Below are 23,588 nucleotides of genomic sequence, written 5' to 3'. Positions count from 1 at the left end.
CTTTTATTTCTGAGAGCTATACGAAATAACAATACAGTTTATGGGTAAAATTCCAGAGTTGTTTTCAGTCTTTACAGCAGATAGTGCATGCAATAACCACTGTGCTCTAAACGGCCAAACGTGATCTCTCCAGTTGCAGTAAGCGCCACTATTTCGCATAATTCATCAGCGAGACAGCGTTTAGCATAAGGTCACTCGCTACTCAGTCAGTGGCAACGCCATGTTTACAACGCTGTTCTTCATGTGACATGCAAGTATCTGTGAGATAACTGCTTCATTCATCTCTGACATCACGTTTAATTATAATGCATTAGAGAGTCGAAACAATTAGTTACCCCCCCCCCAAGGATGAACAATTTATTTTACAACCAGTAATTAAGTTTCGAAATGTGGTGTTGGAGAAGAATGGAGAAGATCAGTTGGACCGATTATGTGAGAAATGAAGAAGTGTTAATTAGAGTCAGTGAGCAGAGGAATATCCTACACGAAATAAGAAAACGGAAGGCTAATTGGATTGGTCATATCTTACGCAGTAACTGCCTTCTAAAAGAAGTTATTGAAGGAAAGATAGAGGGGCGGATAGAAGTGACCAGAAGACGAGGAAGAAGACGTAAGAAGATGCTGGATGACCTTGGGGACAGAAGAGGATACTGTCATTTGAAGGAGAAAGCTCTAGATCGCATTAAGTGGAGGAATTGTTTTGGAAGAGACTGTGGACCTGTCGTCTTGACAGATTACTGATGATGATGAGGGTGTAATTATAGAAACGTAAGCCGACTGCTGGGTGAATCCTTAACACGATGTTTACACAGACACTCCACAGGCCTGTAACAGGCTTAAATGAAATTACTAGCTTCTGAAGAATAAGAAAACTGCGGTAGCGTAGTTGGTTGAGGCGATATGTTATAAGCCGGAATGTTGTGGATTCGATCCCCGATGAGATTTTTGGAGTTTTCAATTTATCCAACCCTTCCAGCCGCACTATGGCCCTGGGGTCGACAGCCTCTAACAGAAATGAGTACCAGGAATATTCCTGGGGGTAAAGGGCGGCCAGCCGGTCACGGTAGCCGAGCGGTCTAAGGCATGAGCTGTCTTCTCTCGCTTGGAAACCAGGATCGAGGGTTCGAATCCCACTCAGGGCATGGATGTTTAGTTTGTTTGTGTGCGTTTTTCTGTGTTTGTGTACAGGTAGAGGCCTTGTGACGAGCTGATCACCCGCCCAAGGAGTCCTACCGAATGTGTAAAACCGAAGTGAACGGAGAAGTTCATGGAGGTAGGTCTAGGCCCACTGGGGCTGTAGTGCCAAGGGGAAAAAAAAAGGCGGCTCGAGTAAGACTGACCTCACCGCCATCTCTGAGCCGATTATCCATAAAACGTGAGACCCTCAACGTCTCACAACTCTATGGGCCTTCACGGCCTGTTATAGGGATAGCGCTACTTTTCTACTTTTACTTAACCTACTTAACCCGTTCCCCTTATACCTTTACGGTGTCGAGGTGGTTTTTTTTTTTTCCATTTGGATAATTTTACAGGCGGTAGGACTCTTCGTACGGGTGATCAGCTCGTCACAAGGCCTCTACCTAAGCACAGGGCAACACAAACGCAGAATAAACGCATACACATATCAAACATCTATGCCTTGTGTGGGATTCGAACCCATGATCGCAGCTTCCGAGCGAGCGAGCGAAGACAATACATGCCTTAGACCGCTCGGCTACCGTGACCGGCGCCTTTTAACGAAACGGTCTTAAATATTGTTGGCCTTATAACGATTTAATAGCATTCACCAGATTTGGCGGGAGACTATAGGGGGATACCATTCCCTTTCCCCCTCCTAGCAACGTATATTGTCAACAAAACTCAGTTCTACTCAAACACATTTAAACCTGACGGCAGTTTATCGCCGTGTATTGGAATGCAGAACTAGCAAGCAACTTTTCCCTTGGCATTTGAACAACATTTACGTCACGGCTGAACTTTCTTGTCGTCTTACGACTCCCGTAGCTTGCCCGCCGACTTACCTGAGCCAACCAGACACCTCGGAAACACCTGCAAGTCGATCATAGCCGTCACGGAAATAGGCAATTACGGCGTGGAACTAGGGACGGCTCAACAAGCGACCAGGATGTCGAACCTCCACAGTGCTTTAGTGTATAAAACTGTGGGTCGCGACCTGCAGAGTCCATAATTAAAGGCGAATCACAAGTTTCCAATAGAAAACAGAAACGAAAAGTTGTCCCTGTGATTAATTAATTAATTAATTAAGCACTACGGCATGAAGACATATGGGGGAGTGGACACTGGATGGAGGCGAATGGTCAGTTTCACGTCCCGACCGCTTTACTCCCAAGGAAAGAGCCCCGGTACGCACTGGACAGGATGCTGGGTGGGAGATAAGTGAGCGAAAACAGCAAATTATAGATGCTAAAGAAAATGTAAAAAGTAAACTGTACGCATGAAAGGGACTGTACACCGCAACAGTCAAGTGTGAAACTATGTACACTCTTGTACAACTATGTAAACGAACTCGAATTTACTCTTTCTTAACCTTCACCGATGGATATAGTAAGTTGTTGGCGTCCGGCTGCTTTACCGCGGCAGAAGAGCCCCTGGTGCTACTGGATAAGAGGCTGGGGGGGGGGGGGCTAAGAAAAAATCTGCCCCATCTCGTACCAGGAATCCAACTTCGATTCTACGGTCGCCCATCTCGTAGATTGGTCACTATACTGACTGAGCTACCCTGCTATGTGTCCCCTACAGTGAAAAACCAAAGAATTAAAGAGAATTACATAGTAAGAAAGTGAATCCGTTTTTTGTCTTGTTAGATGTAGCGATGAACTTGTACTCTTCTCCAAGTATAATTAGAATGATCAAGTCAAGGATGATGAGATTGGCAGGTCATGTAGCACGAATGGGGGAGACGAGGAATGCGTATAGGATATTTGCAGGAAAGGCAGAAGGAAAGAGACCACTGGGAAGACCAAGGCGTAGGTGGGTGAACAATATTAGAATGGATCTTAGAGATATAGGATTGTATGGATTGGATTAATCTGGCTCAGGATAAGCGCCAGTGGGTGGCTCTTGTGAACATGGTAATGAACCTTCGGGTTCCATAAAATGCTGAGAAATTCTTGAGTAGCTGCAGAATTGGAGGCTCCTCAAGACGGGCTCAGCTCCATGAGTAAGTAAGTAAAATATAGTCTGGTGGCTTGTTTTTGTTTACTCAACTTCCTGTTATTATCGTAAGCGAAAATATGCACACACAAAAAAGGGGGACCATGTGTCTCGAATTAATAGCCTAGAGCGTTTAACTTTCATTTACCGCGAAAGAACTCTTTGCCAGCTAATCACAGGTTGCTGTACTTTACAGAAAACGCTCTGGTTATTGACCTTACAAAGGTAACAGCCTCAGACCACTTGTTTAACATTCAGTGCACCAGACGTGCCACACCCTTCCTCAGTTTTGCTACTGAATGCACTAATCACTGCTTTGTTCGTGACGGGGAGGCTTATCACGGATCGCACGTAACACAGCACTGAATGCTGCTGTCAATTCTGCACCGCACCGCTAGAAGTCGTTATTTAGAGAGCGCTGGCTGCCACCCGTACAGACGGCACACGTTGGCTAGACCTGCCAGCTCGTGACGTCACAAGTGATAATTTTACTTACAAACTTCACGAATTTCGTTACACATTCCAACCTTTGTGATGAAACATCGGCGCTCTACGTCTCCTGCCACATTTCCAAGAATAAGAAACGAAAAGGAATAATTTGTACTCCAGTGGTGGACAAAACGTTTTCCACTTGCATACATTTATGTTTTCCATTATGCATTAAATTTAATGTCTATTTGTCCCTAAAGTCTAATCTCAACCGACTGAATAAAAACGAAGTTGGTCATACACATATTCGCATAACTGTCAATACCAAATTTAATCGAAATTCGTTGAATATTTTGAGATAAATAGATATAAAATTTGAGCTTGTCATAGCAGTGGTTATGAAGAGTCTTTCTTATCTTCTGTGATACGACGCCGTGTTGCCTGCTGAAAGTAAACCCACGTTTCGGAGGAATATCGCCTCCATCTTCAGTACCTAAAAATAAGCCAAGCAAGAAACCAGCATGAAGCGGTTAGTAAGCAGAGTAGTTTGCTTTCAAAAGAATACCCGGCGTTATGCAGGGTGTCCCAAGAGGACACTGAGCTGTTTTACTGTACAGTTCCAAAACTGTTGATAAGAAAGAGGTATTACGTACTGTTTCTAATACCGGCATTTATTGTTCAAGTGACAAAGTTGGTACAGTACCTAGTGATAATACATTTTCGAAAATTCCACCGTCAGCATCAATGCACTTGGCAACTCGTGTGAGGACATGGCGTGTTGCTCGTCTGTACAATGAAATAACTCTATCTCGGAAACCGTTCTGAATAGAACACACGTACATATAGACTATTTTGCGTAGAATGACCGATACTGTGACCTCCCAGAATATTGACGTTTCCTCCTGGAACATTCTGTATATCATGACATACACACTTTCTTGCTTAGAATGACCGACACTACTCGTATGACCTTCCAGAATATTGACGTTTCCTCCTGGAACATCCTGTATATCATAAGACATACACACTTTCTTGCTTAGAATGACCGATACTGTGACCTCCCAGAATACTAACGTTTCAAGTTTTTTATTGTTTAATAACGTAAAATTACTGGTCCACGGTAGGGTAAAAGGCAAAGTTGTTCCTGTGTTAATAAATTAAGCACAACGCCATGAAGAACTTTCTTGAACTTGGTATTAGGTGAAGGTGGTTAGCATCATGTCCCGGCCGCTTTACTCCCGGTACCCACTGTGTAGCGTAGTTGGTTGAGGCACTATGCTACAAGCCAGAAGGTCGCGGGATCGAATCCCTATAAGGTGGATTTTTTCAATTGACCTAATCCTTCCAGCCGCAATATGGCCCTGGGTTCGACTCAGCCTCTAACATAAATAAGTATCAGGAATATTCCTGGGAGTAAAGGGTGGCCGGCGCGTAAGGCTAACCTCACCGCCATCTGTGAGTCGATTGTCTAGAAAATGTGGAAGCCTTAACATTTCACAATCCTATGGACCTCCACGGCCTGTTACAGGGAAACCTTTATTTGCTTTTTACTTTACCCATTGTGTACGATGTTTGGTGGGCCGCAGGGCCTGTCTGGACGCTGTGGAGTACAGAAAAATCTCTTACCCTTTCTGTGGATCGAATCCCGGCCGTCTAGCCCATAGCTCGTCCCTATACGGCCAGAGCTAGGAGGCGGAGCTGAGGTAGAGTAATGAGTTATAGTCTTCATCACTCGGATGGCCTTCTGGTAACGGCATTAAGTGCGAATGGGGTCAAGAGCTGTAAACGAGATGGCAGTAAGCTATTTGTGGATACATTTACTGCCCTAGTAACTTAAGCAATACCCAGACACTTGACGAACTGCAATTCCAACGATGAGAGGTGACTGTATTTCTTTTACGTTTCTTTTATTGCAGTATACATAAAGTTTTCACGGTAACGATTGTTTTTAAGAAGCAAACTTGTTATCACGGACTGCAGATAGAACAGGATCAGTGATTTACGTCGTAATTTGTCTTCTTTGCATTAAATGAGCAGTTTATGGACGTGTTTACGGGGTCATTGCTTCGGTCTCTGAAAGATTTTTTTTTCTCCATCTTCATTTGTATAACTGCGTTCTTTTTCTAAGATCGCCTCTGTGGTCTAGTGGTCAGAGTTCCTGGGTACAGCTCCGGCCTAGGAAACCGAAATTAAAGGCCGTGTGGATCCGTTGCGCTGACCACGTGACATTCTCTATCCGCTAAAGTTGACACTAACTTCGCTGACAAGCGGCGGTCTCTCGGTCGGTATAGTTCGCTTGAGGACTAAAACCACGGAGTTTTAATGGTCTCTGTTCCGCAGACGTCATATAAAAATGTAATATTTTTAATTCATTTAATATTTATGTCACGTGTTTATGGCTCCGTGACCAATAATAACGGGTTCTGGATTGGATTATTCGATTTTTGGCATTTTCTTTAACAATCTCTCTTAATCACAATTAATGACTGCCTGAGACTCGCTACATTCTGCCTCGACTACGACTGTCTTCTAGTCTTTCTTACACTGTGACTGACTTGACTAAGAGTTACGACTGCCTTACTTCTTGGTTCTTGCTACTGTGACTGCTCCGGTATCCTAGGAGATGTCTGCTGCTTGCTCGTATCCATAGACACGTTTATTTAACACAGCGCGATGGTTTGTGTCCAAGACTCGACTCTCCGCACAGATGGAGCTCTGCATTCATTGGTTGCAGGTATTACTAATTCTGCCTCTTTACTCTGCATGCTATCTCGGCTTTGACCCTCAAGATGGAAGCAGTACTTCCCTCCGTAACGTCTGTAAACTTCTACCAGACTATACAGCGTCACAGAACTCCGAGTTAAGTTGCAGTTGAGTGCAATGGAGGGACGTGTTGCAAGACGTTACGTAACAGCTCCGCAAATACACGTATATCTGGTGCCCGCGATTGTCGCCTCGAGCAAGCAGTCAGCGGGAACAGGACACTCGGAGAGTGCATTGACACCGACAAAAAATTTGCAATGGATGTTTCTACTTTGTAGTCAACGGAAAGTCATGATTCGATATTTGACTAACAAAATTCTGCATGCATGATGTATATACGTTGAATAGTGCATAAAGATTTGTCTTCCGTCTCCCTGTCGTTTCGTCTATAGGCAATAAACTTTACTTTTCGTAATGCCACCATTTATAAACCAGCAATAGATACTAATTTTTCCACCGTTGTCTTCCTTATAATAAAATCATATTTGATTGTCTAGTGAACCCCCAAAATCTCTCAAGAAACAAATTTTGTTGTAGTCAGGAATCAATCACTCACTCACTCATGGAGCCGAGCCCTTCTTGAGAAGCCGCCAATTGTGCAGCTACTCAAGAATTCCCCAGCATTTTATGGAACCCGAAGGTTCATGAATGTGTTCACAAGAGCCCTCCACTTGTCCCTATCCTGAGCCAGATCAATCCAATGCATACCATCCCATCCTATCTCTTTAAGATCTATTTTAATATTGTCCACCCATCTACTTCTTGGTCTTCCCAGTGGTCTCTTTCCTTCTGGCTTTCCCACCAATATCCTATATGCATTCCTCTCCTCCACCATTCGTGCTACATGCCCTGCCCAACTTATCTTCCTTGACTTGATCATCTAATTATACATGGAGAAGAGTACAGGTTATGAATCTCCTCATTATGCAGTTTTCCTATCACTTCATATCTCTTCGATCCAAATGTGTTCCTCAAACACCCTCAGTCTGTGTTCCTCCCATAATGTGAGAGACCAAGTTTCACATCCATGCAGAACCACAGGCAAATTTATAGTTTTGTATATTCTGAGTTTTATGTTTTTGAACAGCATAGGAAATGACAAACGGTTGCGGACCGAGCGGTAGTAAGGAGCCCGCTCTGCTTTCCTTTTGGTGTGTTACACACCTTGTTGTGAAATAGGGCACAAAGAAGCAACATCGAAATCAAGCAGGATTCTGATTGAGTGGCACAAGGACGGATAAGAATAAGAAGAGTGCAACAGGATGCTAAAATATAATGTTATGTATTCAAGTATTTAAAGGTGTGAAAATGGCACGTGTATGCTGAAACATATTGCGCACCAAGTCGAAACTGGTGAGAGAGAATACACTCTACGTATTACGTCTACTGACTGTACTCAACATGATGCAACACTATACAAGTACACGTTCCCTGCATCTTTCTAAGAAAAATATCCAAGCTTCAGTGCTTAACACGATAAACCAAATTGTGCGACCACCTGCTCACGCTGGTTCATTGCTCGCGGTTTATTATATCCTGAAGATGGAGGCGATATTTTCCTCCGAAACGTCGGTTAATACAATATCTACACCGCGCCACATCCCAGAAGACGGCATTCTAAATAGTCACCGCCGTGAAAACCTCAAATCTTACACAGATAAAATTATAATTCGGATATCTTATTTTATGTCGCAAAATGTTGGGGGCACACGGTAGCGTAGGTGGTTGAGACACTATGCTACAAGCCAGAAGGTCGCGGGATCGAATCCCGACGAGGTTGACCAAATCCTTCCAGCCGCACTATAGCTCTGGGGTCGACCTAGCCTCTAATGGAAATGAGTACCAGGAATATTCCTGGGGGTAAAGGGCGGCCGGCGCGTAAGGCTGACGACCTCACCGCAATCTATGAGCCGACTATGTAGAAAATGTGGGAGCCTTAACATCTCACAAACCTATGGGCCTCCACGGCCTGCTACAGGGATCTCTTTTACTTACTTTACGTCGCAAAATGTAGTTACTAAGCTCCCGTTGGTTTGGTAAAGAAAACGAACGTCCATGTTGAGACATGTTTGAATTCCTTTCAACGTATGTAAACACACGTCTGTGTGGATATAAATAAGCCAGTCAAACAGAAAATTTCCATCTATTTGTCTGCGTATACTAAGCAGGATCTGTTGAGACACCCAAATGCATACACAAGAAGCGTTCAGGTCTAAGCCTCTAAGACACTATGTACATAGTTCTAGTTCGAGCCTAAGATGTCGCTTCGTCTTTCGGGACTAGTCCTAATCGATTGTTAACGTTTCGGCAAAAACTGCAGTTGCCATCTTCAGGGCTAATGACTTGGGTTTAGTATTTCATATTTAACTCACTCGGTAGTTTGCGTCTTCCAATTATAATTAGAATGATGAAGTCAAGGAGGATGAGATGGACACGGCATGTAGCACGAACGGGGAGAAGATGAGTGCATGTAAGATATTTGAGGGAAAGCCAGAAGGAAAGAGATCATTAGGCAGACCAAGACGTAGGTGGGTGTATAATATTAAAATTAATCTTTAGGAGATAGGATGGGGGGGTGGACTGGATTGATCTGGCTCGGGATAGGGGCCAGTGGAAGGCTCTTGTGAACACGATAATGAACCTTCGGGTTGCATAAAATGTTGGGGGAAATTCTTGAGTAGCTGCACAATTGACGGTTTCTCAACAAGAGCTCAGATCCTTTAAGTTAGTTTGCTACTTGTTAGGGAGTCTGTCGAAGGTGAAATCGTTATTGGACAAACAGAGGAGTAGGGTGCTGACCAATAGGAAGCGTCCATATCGTTAGTTTGAGGGGGGTGATGAACACTGTGCTGGTTGGTAACCGGGTGGTCCTGTGAAGGGGTGCGGGGAAAAACGTTTCGGAGATCCCGTGTTTAGGGCACAAGGTGATGTCAGAATATGTTTACATACATCAGGATTGCTTCCTTAGCGAATACTTGAAGATAGTCAAAGTTATTTTACGACGGGCGGTTTACCGCCAATCAGTTAAGTCTGAGTCTTATGTTACGACCGAAGGTCAGTCGGCCAGTCTTGGGAAAAAGCGCCCATCTGGGGATTACGGCCAGATTTTTATTACTGTCCAACAGTTGCAGGTTTGCAGATGTGGGGCGCTCTCTCTGACGAGAGGACGGGTCTGTCGTGTACAATTGCTGCTGGTTTGAGTCTCGTGGGACATGTATGTAATATATAAGACTTAAGTTCGTACCTCACAGGAAACATTACGTCTCTTCTACAGAGCTGTTTAAGGAAACAGTCGCTGTTTATTGTGAGAATCATACGGACCACAGAAATACATTCTGGTGGCAGATCACAGAGTTGTAGTATGTCAAAGCGCGTAGAAATGTAAAAGGTAACAATGATGACGCCGGCGTAACTCAGTCGATACAGGGACCACACTACGGGCTGGGCAACTGAGGAACTGGGCGTCTTGCCCCCCCCCCTCAGCGTTGAGACCCGCTCTGGGGCCCACCCAGGCTTATATCCAGTTCAGTGAGTAATGGAGGCCTTTTCCCCCAGGATAAAGAGGCCGAGAGCGCGAAACTAAGCATTCACTTCCATCTAGTGCCGAGGCTAAGCATACATCTTCGTAGCTTGGTGCTTAATTAAGCACTGAGATAATTACCGTATCGCACAGTGGCAGCTCACAGCAACAGAATAACATGTCGTAACGAGAGTTGGGGACGTCTAGTCCTCGGAAAAGTATATATAGACCGAGGACATGACGTAAGTTAGTACTTTCGAGGATTATGTAACCAGGAACTTTGTGGTTACAGGTCACCTAATAATGTTCAGATAGCGAAATGCAGGACACCACGATGGAATACATACACATATAGCTCGGATAGTGAGACAGGAAATGCATATAGAATTTCGATGGGAAGCCTGTCAGTAGCTGCCACGCTGAAGATCCAGAGAGTGATGAAACGATAACTTGACACATTAAAAAAGAATACAAGGGTAAAAGTTTCGTCGGAATGGAACTGTTATTGAAGCTCGTTGTTGGACCTTAGCGCTAACGATATTGAATTTTCGGGTTCTAGAGGAAGCTAATTAAGTTTTTAGAAATGGGGCTGAGGCTGCAGTGGCGGATCTGCGCTCAATTCATGGCTTTTCAAACTGCGGGACGCAACCCCCCTGCGGGTCGCCCAAAATAACTATTTAAAATATAGTTGTATCCACTCAAGGTCCACCTCTGTCGTCTAGTGGTCCAGATCCAGAGGTCAGGGTTCGGTTTCCGGCGCTGCCAGATTTTCTGAGAAATAGTGGGTCTGGAACGGAGTCCACTCAGTCTCGTGAGGATAATTGACGACCTATTTCAAGGAAATAGCGGCCACGGTCTAGAAAACCAAGGTTAACGGCCGTGGGGATTCGTTGCGCTGACCACGCGACACCCTGTATCCTCAAAAACTGACAGTAACTTCGACGACAAGCGGCTGTCGCTCGGTCGGTATAGTTCGCTTGCGGACTACAGGCCAGAGTTTGTTTTTTGTTTGTTAGCAGGATATCTTCTTCAGTGGATGTAGGATAGTCACGCGATGTTTCAAGGTACACAGCAGGAAGAACTTGAAGAATTATCAGGAAATACGTCAGAATATCCACACGTGTAAAGACGTAGCAATATCACAAGATATGTCATTGCCCCATCCTTCGGCCGACATATCATTTACGTATTTATCGAAAATTTATAAATACGAGAACAACATTTAAAAAAAAATCCGTGGCCTGTAGTCCGTAAGCGAACTATACCGACCGAGCGACCGCCGCTTGTCGGTGTAGTTTGCGGATAGAGGGTGTCGTTTGGTCAGCGCAACGGATCCCCACGGCCGTTAATCTCGGTTTTCTAGACCGGAGCCACTACCTTTCTATTCAAGTAGCTCCTCAGTTATCCTCACGAGGTTGAGTGGACCCCTTTCCAGACCCACTACTTCTCAGAAAATCTGGTAGCGCAGGGAATCGAACCCGGACCTCTGGATCTGTGCTCTGAGCACTAGACCACAAAGGCGGTGGATAACAGTATTTCGGAAAATTTTAATGATGCTAAGTGACTTATGGCCAGAGAACACTGGCTCGCGTGTCTGGTCGCATCTCTTCCTGCTGTGCGGTCTAATGACTGAGTTTCTTTAACAGGAATGCGGGGGCGAATGGACCTTTGTTTGCCTCCATTCACTTTCCAATTTAGCAGTCATCGCTGTGGTAATTTAGCAGTTATCACCATGATAACAAGTCTGCCGATTCTGTGTTGGTCTATAATGAAAGACTGTTTATTTTATTCTTTATCGCACCTGTACCACTACGTATGTATACACGAGATAGTATATATGATCGTATCACGAACAGGAAGAGAGCTTCGGGCTAAATCCTTTGTTCACAGGTCCGAAAATAATCTTGTAAGAGCTTAATAAGGTATTGTAGCGTATAGAGTCGCTGCTGTGCAAAGACCGTGAGATGGGCGGATATACAAGGGCCATTACTGGGTAACGGCTCGGTAAACAAGTTCCCGTAGCAAGAAATCGACGCAACTGGCCTGTCTAAATAACAAACTTAAAAAACGATCATCTAATCTTATTACGAAAATATTAGGCACGAATAACCATCCTCCTGAAACATTTCTAAACCCATTACAACTGCTGCTGCTATTACTACTACTACTACTACTACTACTGCTACTACTACTACTACTACTACTACTACTACTACTTCTGCTGTACTGCTTCTAGTACTACTAAACCATATAATAGGCAGCTGAAACGGCGTCATTAAATAATGTAAGGCTCGATCAATCGACAACACATGATTGCAGTTGGCTGCAATAAATCAGTTTATTACTGTATGAATTTATGAAGGCAGGTCACTGCGTCGTTTTGACTTGTGATCTCTTCACGATTTGAATCGTATTTGTCAGGGCTAAGTTCAAGTCACTTCAAGCGACTGTCTGTGACTAAGATGACTGTTCTCCGGATTCAGGGTGATCACGTGTCCCAGTCGGACTGTACTTTTGTCCCTAAAATAGGGAGTCTGCCTCGTTAACACTGTCAGCCCTGCACCTGTTAGTCCAAGCTGTCTTGCTTCTTGTAGCGTCTCCATTTTGCAGACCGCTCCATGAGCCTCATTTCTCGAGATCTTTTTTTGTCGTTTGTCGTATATCAAATGCTTTAGTTTCTCAGGTCTTCTTCATTTGTTCGCCTCTGGTGCTGTCACTAGGCGATCATAAACGGCCTTGACACTGATTCGTTGCTTGGCAACGGTTTAATATAACAGCTGCCTAAATGGGACAAGCGGGCCACATGCAGCCCGCGAGAAAATTGTTACTGTCACGGGTTGCATTCCGCAAAATGTGTGTTAGCGCTTTCTCCATCTTTAAAAATGGCAGCGAATTTTATCGAATAGTTCTATGAAAAGTTATTATGGGTTCCGTCGCCACTTTATGTATAAACTTTATGTATTATTTTACAACATGTTTCGGCTCTTTATGGCATTCGTCAGTAAAATATCTACACTTGCTCTGCTTTGCTGCTGTTTTCCTCGACATTGCACAGACAATATGGCGCTGAAATACAGTATTCCGTTATGAAAAGTGCTTATGAAATGTTTTATGAAATTTCTCAATTGATTTCACGCACTTGAATAAAGTGTTGACATTAACATGACTCCAAGATCGTACAAAAATATGGAGACTAACAAATTTTTATCAGCTGATTTTTGGCTTGGTAACATTCAAGTTAAATAAATGTGTTTGAACTTCATATGTTCAGTTCTTACTCATATGCCTGTAAAAAAAATGAAGCTATCCCTGTAACAGGCCGTGGAGGCCCGCAGGATTGTGAGACGTCGAGGTCCCCACATGTTCTACTCACAGATGGCGGCGAATTTGTCAGCCTCACGCGTCGGCCGCACTTTACCCCCCAGGAATATTCCTGGTACTCATTTCTCTTAGAGGCTGAGTCGACCTCGGGGCCATATTGCGGTTGGAAGGATTAGGTAAATTGAAAAAACCAGCGACCTCATCGGGAATCTAACCCGCGACCTTCCGGCTTGTGGCATAGTGCCTCAACCAACTACGCTACCGCGTGCCCCCTTCTCCTATGAATATGTGAAGCGAAATGCTCCTCCGAAACATCAGTTGACTTCTACCGGACTACACGGCGGTATATCCCAGAAGATAGAACTCTTCATAACCACCGCTGTGAGAACCTCAGATCCTACACGGCGCTATATCCCAGAAGATAGAACTCTTCATAACAACCGCTGTGGGAACCTCATATCCTGCATCTTCAGTCTCAGGCTTGAAGAGTGTATCTTCTGGCATTCACCGCCATGTAGTACGTTGAAAAGTGAACCGACGCTCTCTGCTGCTGCTGCTGATTTCTTCCTTTGCTTCCTCTTCGGCCAAGAAGATCTCTCGCTGCCGTGAGGACCTCAAATGCAAGACACAAACTGAATCCTCTGTTGGTCTTTCCTTACAGCAGCATGAGTCCAAAGCATCAGTTCCTTCTTCCTTAACTCTATTTGCAGCCTGTTCATCTGTTTGGCTCCCTTATCGCGTCTGTATTTACACAGACAGATAGGCAGCGGTGTCTGTATAGGGCCTTCAGACCGTCACTTGTGGGATGGGCTAAATTCGTTCTGCTTTTTTTAGCAACAGTTTGGCGAAGGAAGGGAAACTGATGGTATCATACCTGTCTGCGTCATTATGTCTTCATCCCAGTAATAAATATTAAATCGCGTGACCAGTTTTCATTAAACTCTGTATTATGTTCATGTCACTCAGAGCAATACAGTGTTACAGGTCTACCTTCTGAATGCCCAACAATCAATAACGTAATTTGTAAAATGCTGTCGACAACTAAGGGACAGACGCGCGCGCGCAGACAGGAATTTTTATGGGATGGGGGATCCAGAATGAAAATTTCCTTACAAACTTCCTTTCAAATCGTGTGAGAACAATTTAATTCATCGAGCCAGAGTATCCATGATAAAATAATCTCTCTTTAAAAATACATTCTTAGTATTAATATTTGTTATTTTTCCTCTCTAAGTACTGGGTCTTGAACGGGGTCCACTCAGCCTCGTGAGGGTAATGGACGAGTTATTTCAAAGAAATAGCGGCTCCGGTCTACAAAACCGAAATTAACGGCCGTGGGGACCACTCTACACCCTCTATCCGCTGAAGTTGGCTTGCGGGATACAGGCCACGGAGTATTTTCCCTCTTCTTTTCAATATTTGTAAACCCAGGAGGAGGGGGCATATTCCTGACTTCCTCCTATTTGTCTGCCGGCGCCCATGGATGAACTCGCCCAGTTCAATATCCGGTAGGGACAGGGATTCTCCTCTTTAAAATTACACCAACCCAAGTTCTTTCGACGGGTGCAGAGAATTGCTTCAGGGGCAAAACTATCTGAGCGTGAGGCTGACCACTCTTCCAACCAGTGCTGACGTTAACGCCGTTTTCAGTATTCCTTTCCTCCGTGGCCTTTAGTCCACAAGCGAACTATACCGACCGAGCGACCGCCGCTTGTCGGCGAAGTTAGTGCCAACTTTAGCGGATAGAGGGTGTCGCGTGGTCAGCGCAACGAATCCCCACGGCCGTTAATCTCGGTTTTCTAGACCGGAACTGTTTTTTTAATCAGTACAGGATAACATACTCGGGTAACTCAGTCAATATATTAACTAGGCTGTGAGTTTGATGACAGGGGTTTGATTCCTGACGGGGGCAAAGGACTTGCTCGTCACGACCAAGTCCAGACCTGCTCTGGAATCTACCCAGTTTCCTATCGAATGTACTTCTCATCTGTAACCAGTGCGGAGGTTAAGAATGCTTGGAGCTACACCTCCGTTCCCCCATTCGTCTTCACAGCGTAACGCTTTATTAAAAACGGATACATTCGTGAGTAGCTGAGTGAGTGGTGGCTTCCCAAGACGGGCTCCCCTCCATGCAAGTTATAGCTCAAGCGGTTAGTCGCTGGCTTTCCATCGCGGCGGCCCGGGTTCGACCCCGGGTCTGGTCAAGTGGGATTTGTGGTGGACAAAGTGGCACTGGCATGTTTCCCCTGCCAATCTTCATTCCACCAATTGCTCCACAATCACCCTCACCTATCATCTGGGGCTGGTACAATAGGCCAGAAGTGGCCGCAGTACAAGGGACTTAGTCCCACCCCACTAGCAATAAAAAAAAACAGATGGGCCGTGCCATAGCTCAAGAGGTTAATCGCCGGCTTCCCACCGCGGAGGCCCAAGTTCGAGCCCATGTCAGGTCACGTTGGATTTGTGGTGGTCAAAGTGGCGCTAGGGCAGGTTTCCTCCAAGTACTTCGGTTTCCCGTACCAATTCTCATTCCACCGACTGCTCCACACTCATCATCAATCACCCGGGGCTAGTACAATAGGCCAGTTAGTGGCCGACGTACTAAGTGGACTCAGTCTCACCTCACCCCAAGAAACTAAAGAAAAAGATAACTTTGCGCATACAAGAGACCATAAGATGTTTTCCGAATTTATCCGTGACATTTTATGACGTGTTTAACTCTTCGCCAAGTATAATTAGAATGATCAAGTTAAGGAGGTTGAGTTTGGCAGGGCATGTAGCACGCGTGGGGAGAAGCACAACAGATAAGATATTGGTGGGAAAGCCAGAAGGAAAGATATATGTAGGAAGACTTAGGAGTAGATAGGAGGGTAGTAGGAAGGGGTGTTATAGACTAGATTAATCTGACGTAGGGTAGGGAAAATTGGATGCTCTTGTGAATACAGTAATGGACTTCCGGGTTGCATAAAATGTTGGGAAATTCTTGAGTTAGTCAGTTTAGTTAGTTTTTCCCCATACAATAGATGACAGGAAATGCTTTCCGAGGTCATTCTTTGGCATTTTATAACCTGTTTAAGTGGCTAACGAAATAAGCTGGTATATAGTCCTGCTCGGGGCATATCCACTGTGCTAGGATTATTAATAAGGGAATGGCAGAACCGACGGGCGGTTTCGTTTCCTTGGAGCTGCGCCCCCCCCCCCCTCCACGTGCAGCCATCGCACGGGAAATTGACTGACAAGCAAGAAACAGCATGAGATCAAATTACTTTGCTTCATGCAGTAAACATCAGGTCACAAGCAAGCTCTTAACATAACACGATAACAGAACAAGTACTTCGGTCGCTAGAGTGACCAGGCTACGTGCACGGGCTTCGGAGAATCTGGGCTCGAGCCCCGGCATGGGGCAGAGTTCTTTCTCTGGCCACCGCGTCCTTACCGTCGGCCCCAGCCTCCTTTTCTTTGACTATCGGAAATTTCCCCTTTCTCGCCGAGGGTAGAGAGGTCGGAGCGTGAAACTGACCGTTCACTTGCATGTAGTGCCGAAAGTTAAGAAAAATGACGCAATACCTCAACTCCAACGTACTGTAGCAGAAAGAGGTAGCTTTATTTTCGGGCCCTTAACAATAATGTGAAGATGAAAAACTCCGTGGCTTTACTCCGCAAGCGAACTATACCGACCGAGCGGCCGCCGCTTGTCGGCGAAGTTAGTGCCAACTTTAGCGGATAGAGGGTGTCTCGTGATCAGCGCAACGAATCTCCACGGCCTTTAATTTCGGTTTTCTAGACCGGAGCCGCTACTTTTCCATTCAAGTAGCTCTTCAGTTATCCTCACGGTAGCGCCGGGAATCGAGCCCGGGGCCTCTGGATCTGTAACCACGAACTCTGACCACTAGACCACAGAGTTCTAAATGCTAATTCTAAAGATGTTTGTGAAAATATCTACAATTATATTAAGGTAAAATTGTCTCTGTGCTTAAGCACTACGCCATGAAGACGTATGGGGGAATGGATGTACAGATCCATGTATTCTTTGCGGTAATTGGTTAGCTTCTTTCCCCAACCGCTTTATCCCCCGGTGGCTATTGAATAGGAGGGTGGGGGGTCCCCAGAGCCGGTCTGGACGCCGTTCTCCCATACCGACTTATCCAGGCACCCGTGTCGAGTTTAATAGGTCATGACAAAGGCTGCATAAAAATAATCTGTTTTCAAAACATATCGGAAAAGAAAGCAGCTGTCGTGTCTGCAAGAAAGGCAAAACGAAGATCTCAGCTGTGACGGATGAGCTGGACTTGTAATTAGTAGCCAGCAACTGCAGAGAGGCTGGCATTGGCGGAGCGCGCCTCAAGGTCAAGGTCTTCCATGAGAGATAAGGCGCTTCATGAGCGTCGGACTGATATACCGAACAGAGCACGTTTCGGAAAGTGGCTCAGCAGCCGTCCTCAGGTCAAAAGGCGGGGAGACACCTACTCTGTTGAATCCGTTACAGCAGTGTCTTCCAAAATAGAAACCCCGTTGTTCAGCGAAGTGAGCATAAGAATTCTGCAAGAAAGATCTGTTAAACTGGAAAACTCCGTGGTTTTAGTCCGCAAGCGAACTATACCGACCGAGCGACCGCCGCTTGTCCGCAAAGTTAGTGTAAACTCTTGCGGATAGAGGGTGTCACGCGGTCAGCGCAACGGATGCCCACGGCAGTTAATCTCGGTTTTCTAGACCGGAGCCGCTATTTCCTTGAAGCAGCTCATCAGTTAACCTCACAATGCTGAGTGGGCCCGTTTCAGACCCACTACTTCTCAGAAAATCTTGTAGCGCCGGGAATCGAACCCGGGACCTGTGACCACTAGACTACAGAGGCTGTCAGCAAGAAAATTATGTTATAATATAAAAACGACAACTTAATTAATATAAACTTCACTTGGAACGATTTTCGTTTTCAAGCTTCTTTATATTATAAATGTCACGTTGAAATGAAGAAATTAATAAACTAAACTGTCTTCTTGCCTCAGAGGAGGAAGTTCCATGAAGACGTGCAGTTCTTCAGTTGATAGCGTTCGCCAGCACACACACTTGTGCGAAACTGGATTCTCTAATTACGCAACAACAACAACAACAACAACAACAACAACAACAAAATACCGAAACAGGCCAAATGTGACACCAGATTTGATAATTCAACTTTCCAATATGTTAAAAAAAAAGAGGTAAAATTGTAAGATGCCGTGGAGACGCATAGGTCTGTGAGACGTCGAGGCTCCCACATTTTCTATACAATCGGCTCACAGATAGCGATAAGGTTGTCAGCCTTACGTGCCGGCCGCTCTTTACCCCCCAGGAAGATTCCTGGTATTCATTTCTATTAAAAGCTGAGTGGACCCCGGGGCCACAGTGCGGCTGGAAAGAATTGAAAATCCCATTGGCCTCGTCGGGAGCCGAACCCACGATCTTCCGGCTTGTAGCACAGTGTCTCAACCTACTACACTACCGCGTGCCCACACATTTGCCTAATATCTACATTAATGTTATCTTCCTACCAACACCTCATTTTCGCCATGTGTACTCTATATCTGGCGTCACTAATCATCTGGTTTAATCATATTAAGTGTGTCAGTTGGAAGCTCTGCAGAATTATATACTTTTTTTGTTGTTGTTAATTTAACAGAAAGGGAATGTAAGTGGTTTGTTTATTCCTTCGTTACAGATGCGGCAATTATGTTCTGCGGCGGTCTTCCTACAGATGGCAGTACTTGTGGTCGGCACGCATACTAACAACGCTACAGAACAGCCTGCACCGCCTTTCAAGTGTTTCCACCAACCACTCTCAGCTTGCAACGCGGATGGATGCAAATATTTAAATGATTTACAAGATACTGCCGTGTGCTGCCATCTCAAGCAGTTTGAATTCAAAGAGAGAATAGCGAGTAAGTGCAGTCTCACTTCTATCAGACACACAATCAACCGAAACAACAATGCAATACAGTGTGTGGCACGCCTGACTCACAGTCGAAATTCGACCCTGAGTTCGGATAAGTCTTATCATACGTTTCTTTAGCTACTCCAGGAACATCGTGAGGTAACTAACTCCATGGAGTACAGACCGCGGTAGTGTAGTTGGTTCTCGGCACTATGCTGCACGCCGGAAGGTCGCGAATTCGATTCCCCACGAGGTCATTGGATTTTTCAGTTGACTTAATCCTTCCAGCTGCACTATGGCCCTGACGTCGATTCACCAGGAATCTTCCTAGGGGGTAAAGGGTGTCCGGCGCGTAAGGCTGACAACCTCTCCGCCATCTTTGATCCGATTGTCTAGGGAAAAATGTGAGAACCTCGACGTCTCACAACCCTGTGGGTCTTCACGGCCTGTTACAGGGATACCTTTATCTTACAGTCGTTCAGCGGTTTTACTTATATCCCATCGTTTATGGTTCGAAGGTTCTTCATTACCGTGACGACGAGAATCCGTCTCTGGTCTGTACCGTCTGTTCGCGACTGCCCTAATATTCTCCTCCGATCTATACTCAGGTCCCAGTGGTTCAGGTTTTCTTATGAATATGGTGTACACATTTCTCACTCTCCCATGCGTGCCACAGGTCCCGCCTATCGTATCCTGATTGACTTCATTACGTAATGTTTTATAAGGAATGCAGTTATGCAGTTGCATTCTCCTTCCAACTACATTTCTGTGATGTTCAGATGTTCTCATCAGCGCAATGTTCCATATGTTCCGCCCTTAGGGCTAATTAACTGAACTAAATCCGTAGCTTTAGTCCGCAGGCGAACTATATCTACCGAGCGACCGCCGCTTGTCCGCGAAGTTAGTGCCAACTTTTGCTGGTAGAGGGTGTCGCTTGGTTAGCGCAACGGATCTCCACGGCCGTTAATCTCGATTTTCTATACTGGAACCGCTACTTTTCTATTCAAGTAGCTCCTCAGTTATCCTCACGAGGCTGGGTGAACCCCGTTCCAGACCCACTACTTCTCAGAAAATCTGGTAGTGCCGGGAATACAATCCGGGACCTCTGGATCTGTAGCTAGGAATTCTGACCACTAGACCATAGAGGCGGTCTCTACCCTTAGGACAACAGACAAAATTTGATACCCACGTTCTGTAGTAATGCACTGTTGACTTCTGTGTGTGCACTCTCTGGTTCTCTTTAATGGTATTGTCAGTTCAGGCTAGCTGCTGAATTATTAGTGTAATTCCAGCCCGCTAGCCAGGGTTATTCCTCTCTCATCCGACATTCTTCTTGTCTCGGGAAAAGTGTTGACATTTGTAAACATTCCTGAGGATATTCTGAAATGTGTATTGACTCAGCTGCCAAGTTTCATGACCGCGGAAAGAGACGAGACCGTTGCATCACGTGAAAATCGATCCTTATATCCTTCTCTACTGTCACTTATGAAGGGTTAGCGTGACTGATAACAGTGGGTTTTAGATTTGATGATTGGGTTTACTGAATGCTTCTTCACAATTACAATCAATCATAGCGCTATCACTGATCTTCGCAATTCACTAGGACATGCTCCATTCTCGTTCTTGTGCTCTCAACAACTCACATCCAGAGTCAAAGTCATATTGCGACTGACAGTCAGTCAGTCAGCCAGGAATCTTTTGTATATGCTGCTGGCCCTTGCCAGCGCAGTCTTTCTCGAGTCCGAGTCCCTTGGGACTTGTGACCATATTTTACTGTCTCAGATTTGAGACTTCTCTTTTCGTCCTAACTCATACCCGAAGTCGAAGTTGAAGTCACATTGCGACTGACGGTCGGTCAGTCAGTCAGTAAGTCTTGGTGTCAAGCCCCAGCTGGGGCCAATGACCAGATATATATTACTGTTTGACATTTACGGTCTTGCTTTTGTGGGGCGCCCTCTCTGACGAGAGGACGGGTCTGTCTTCTATATATGCTGCTGGCCCTTGCCAGCGCAGTCATTCTCAGGTCCGAGTCCCGTGAGAGTGGGAAGTTTGCTTGAGTCAGTATTACAGTGTCCATCTATGCCGAAAAAGATCTTCTGTAGATGGAAGGTCCACTCTGTAAGGTAAAGTTAAGCACTACCCCATGAAGGCGTAGGGGGGGAGCGAATCAATATTTTCTTGATCTCGGCCCTAGCTGGAGGTGAGTGGCCAGCTTCACGCCCCTGCCGCTTTACACCCGGGGAAAGAGTACCCATTCGATAGGAGGTTGGATGGACCCCAGAGCCGGTCTGGACGACGTGGAGAACAGAAAATTAATTAATTTAAATTAACAATTAATTGTTCAAGTCGTGATATTAACTGTTAGCAACCGAAACACGTTATATGCAAAAAAAACTCCGTGGCTTTAGTCTGCAAGCGAATTGTACCGACCGAGCGACCGCGGCTTGCCGGCGAAGTTAGAGCCAACTTTTAGCAGATAGAGAGCGTCGCGTGGTCAGCGCAACGAATCCCCACGGCCGTTAATTTCGGTTTTCTAGACCGGAGCCGCTAATTTTCCATTCAGGTAGCTCCTCAATTATCCTCACGAGGCTGAGTGGACCCCGTTCCAGACCCACTACTTCTCAGAAAATCTGGTAGAGTGCCTCTGGATCTGTAGCCAGGAACTCTGACCAATAGACCACAGAGGCGGTCCCGTAACAACGCGAATAAAAACGTTTAACAGTTACGTCACCGATGGCCGTTTTCGTCACAGTCGTTTCATGTTATTGTGACGGAGTGTTACAATTTTAATGTGTGCTTTAAGTAAGGGGTGGCTGGATTTCTCGTTTCCTGGGGGGGCATTTGTGTTTACACCGGTCCTGCTCCACTCCCATGTGCATTACGTATACAGCTGGTGCGAAAAGAGCAGGGATACCTCAGTCGGCATATCGACTAGGCTGCCGACTAGACGACCGAGAAATCGGTGTTCGATTGCCGGCAGGGAGAAAGAGATTTTTCTCTTTTGCATAACGTCCAGACCGGCTTTCGGGGCCAACTGAGTGGGTTTTTGCAGTTAAAAGTGGCCGGGGCGTGAAACTTACCACTCACCACCATCTAATTATGGAGCTATTCCACCATTCCGTCATGCATCTTTGTCATGTAATGTTAAGTACAAGGGCAGCGGTTGGTATGAATGGCAATGGCAACGGCAACGATCTCTGTTACCGGCTGAATACGGATCGGCCACCGTTCGTAGATCATAGTTTGATACTTCGTCGTCAGATGGTGCCACCTAGTAGTGAGAGCTGAAATTATACAGAAGAGTGCTGGCACACAGCGACTGACGAAGCTATTAGATACAAGTTCGGATGGTCAGTGAACCAGGATAGCTCAGTCACCATAGTGACTAAGCCACGGACATGGGGCCGCGCCATAGATCAAGCGGTTAGTCCCCGGCTTCACATCGCGGCGGCCTGGGTTCGATCCCGGGTCTGGTCAAGTGGGATTTGTGGTGGACAGAGTGGCGCTGGGGCAGGTTTTCTCCGAGTACTTCGGTTTCCCCTGCCAATCTTTATTCCACCAATTGCTCCACAATCACCCTCACCTACCATCTGGAGCTGGTACAATAGGCCAGAAGTGGCCATAGTTAAAAATCCACGGACATGACAAAAGAAGAATCTGGGTTCCATTCCCGCCAGGGGCAAGATATTTATAGTTTTCCCCAGCGTCTAAAACGGCACTGGTAACCACTCAGTCGTGGGTACTGGCATTCATTCCCAGGGGATAAAACAGTCGGGGCACAAAGCTCGTATCTCCTTCTAATGCCAGAGTTAAGAATACATGGAGCTATGCCTGTGCTACTCCAAACGTCTTTATGGCGTGGTGCTTAATGAAGCAGAGGCACCTGTATGTTTCCTGTCCTGTTCTCTACACCACTCAGCTTTTCATTCATTCATTTACATTCCAAGGATCCTTACATGGCTGGAAGACCAGTGGATTTAGAAATAGTCAAAGATTCTGAGTTGTATTTGTTTTGTCGTAGTTATGACCTTGGCCTCTGTAATTAATTATCTGAAATACAAGATCCTAAGCCCTGTATTTTTTTCCCCCTTGGCACTACAGCCCCAGTGGGCCTAGGCCTACCTCCATGAACTCCGTTCACTTCGGTTTTTCTAGATCTTACACATGCAGTAGGACTCCTTGGGCGAGTGATCAGCTCATCGCAAGGCCTCTACCTGTACACAAACACAGAAAAACGCACACACACAAACTAAACATCCATGCCCTAAGTGGGATTCGAACCCACGATCCCGGTTTCCAAGCGAGCGAAGACAGTACATGCCTTAGACCGCTGGGCTACCGTGACCGGCTAAGCCCTGTATTAGTATTTGCAATTTTATGTTGACCTTCAGTATCAAGTTCTAAACTAGAACCTCAGCAACTGATAAATTGTTGAGATGGTTTAACTGATGATAGTGAGATGCCTAGTACATA

The 23,588-nt window shown here is 45.5% G+C and overlaps 1 protein-coding gene across 3 annotated transcripts in view; it reads left to right on the top strand.

Annotated features, from left to right (window-relative positions):
• LOC111870121 (protein halfway) overlaps positions 1 to 23,588 on the top strand; it is an 82,231-nt gene that overhangs the window by 46,689 nt on the left and 11,954 nt on the right. For all 3 annotated transcript variants that reach the window (XM_023862146.2, XM_023862145.2, XM_023862147.2), the window contains exon 2: positions 18,903 to 19,122. In XM_023862146.2, coding sequence (XP_023717914.1) covers positions 18,903 to 19,122 — 220 coding nt within the window. The remainder of the gene's footprint in view (positions 1 to 18,902; positions 19,123 to 23,588) is intronic.

This window comes from Cryptotermes secundus, unplaced genomic scaffold, assembly GCF_002891405.2.
Source record: "Cryptotermes secundus unplaced genomic scaffold, Csec_1.0 scaffold594, whole genome shotgun sequence".
Lineage (NCBI taxonomy): Eukaryota > Metazoa > Arthropoda > Insecta > Blattodea > Kalotermitidae > Cryptotermes > Cryptotermes secundus.
This window is presented reverse-complemented; position numbering and strand designations above follow the sequence as displayed.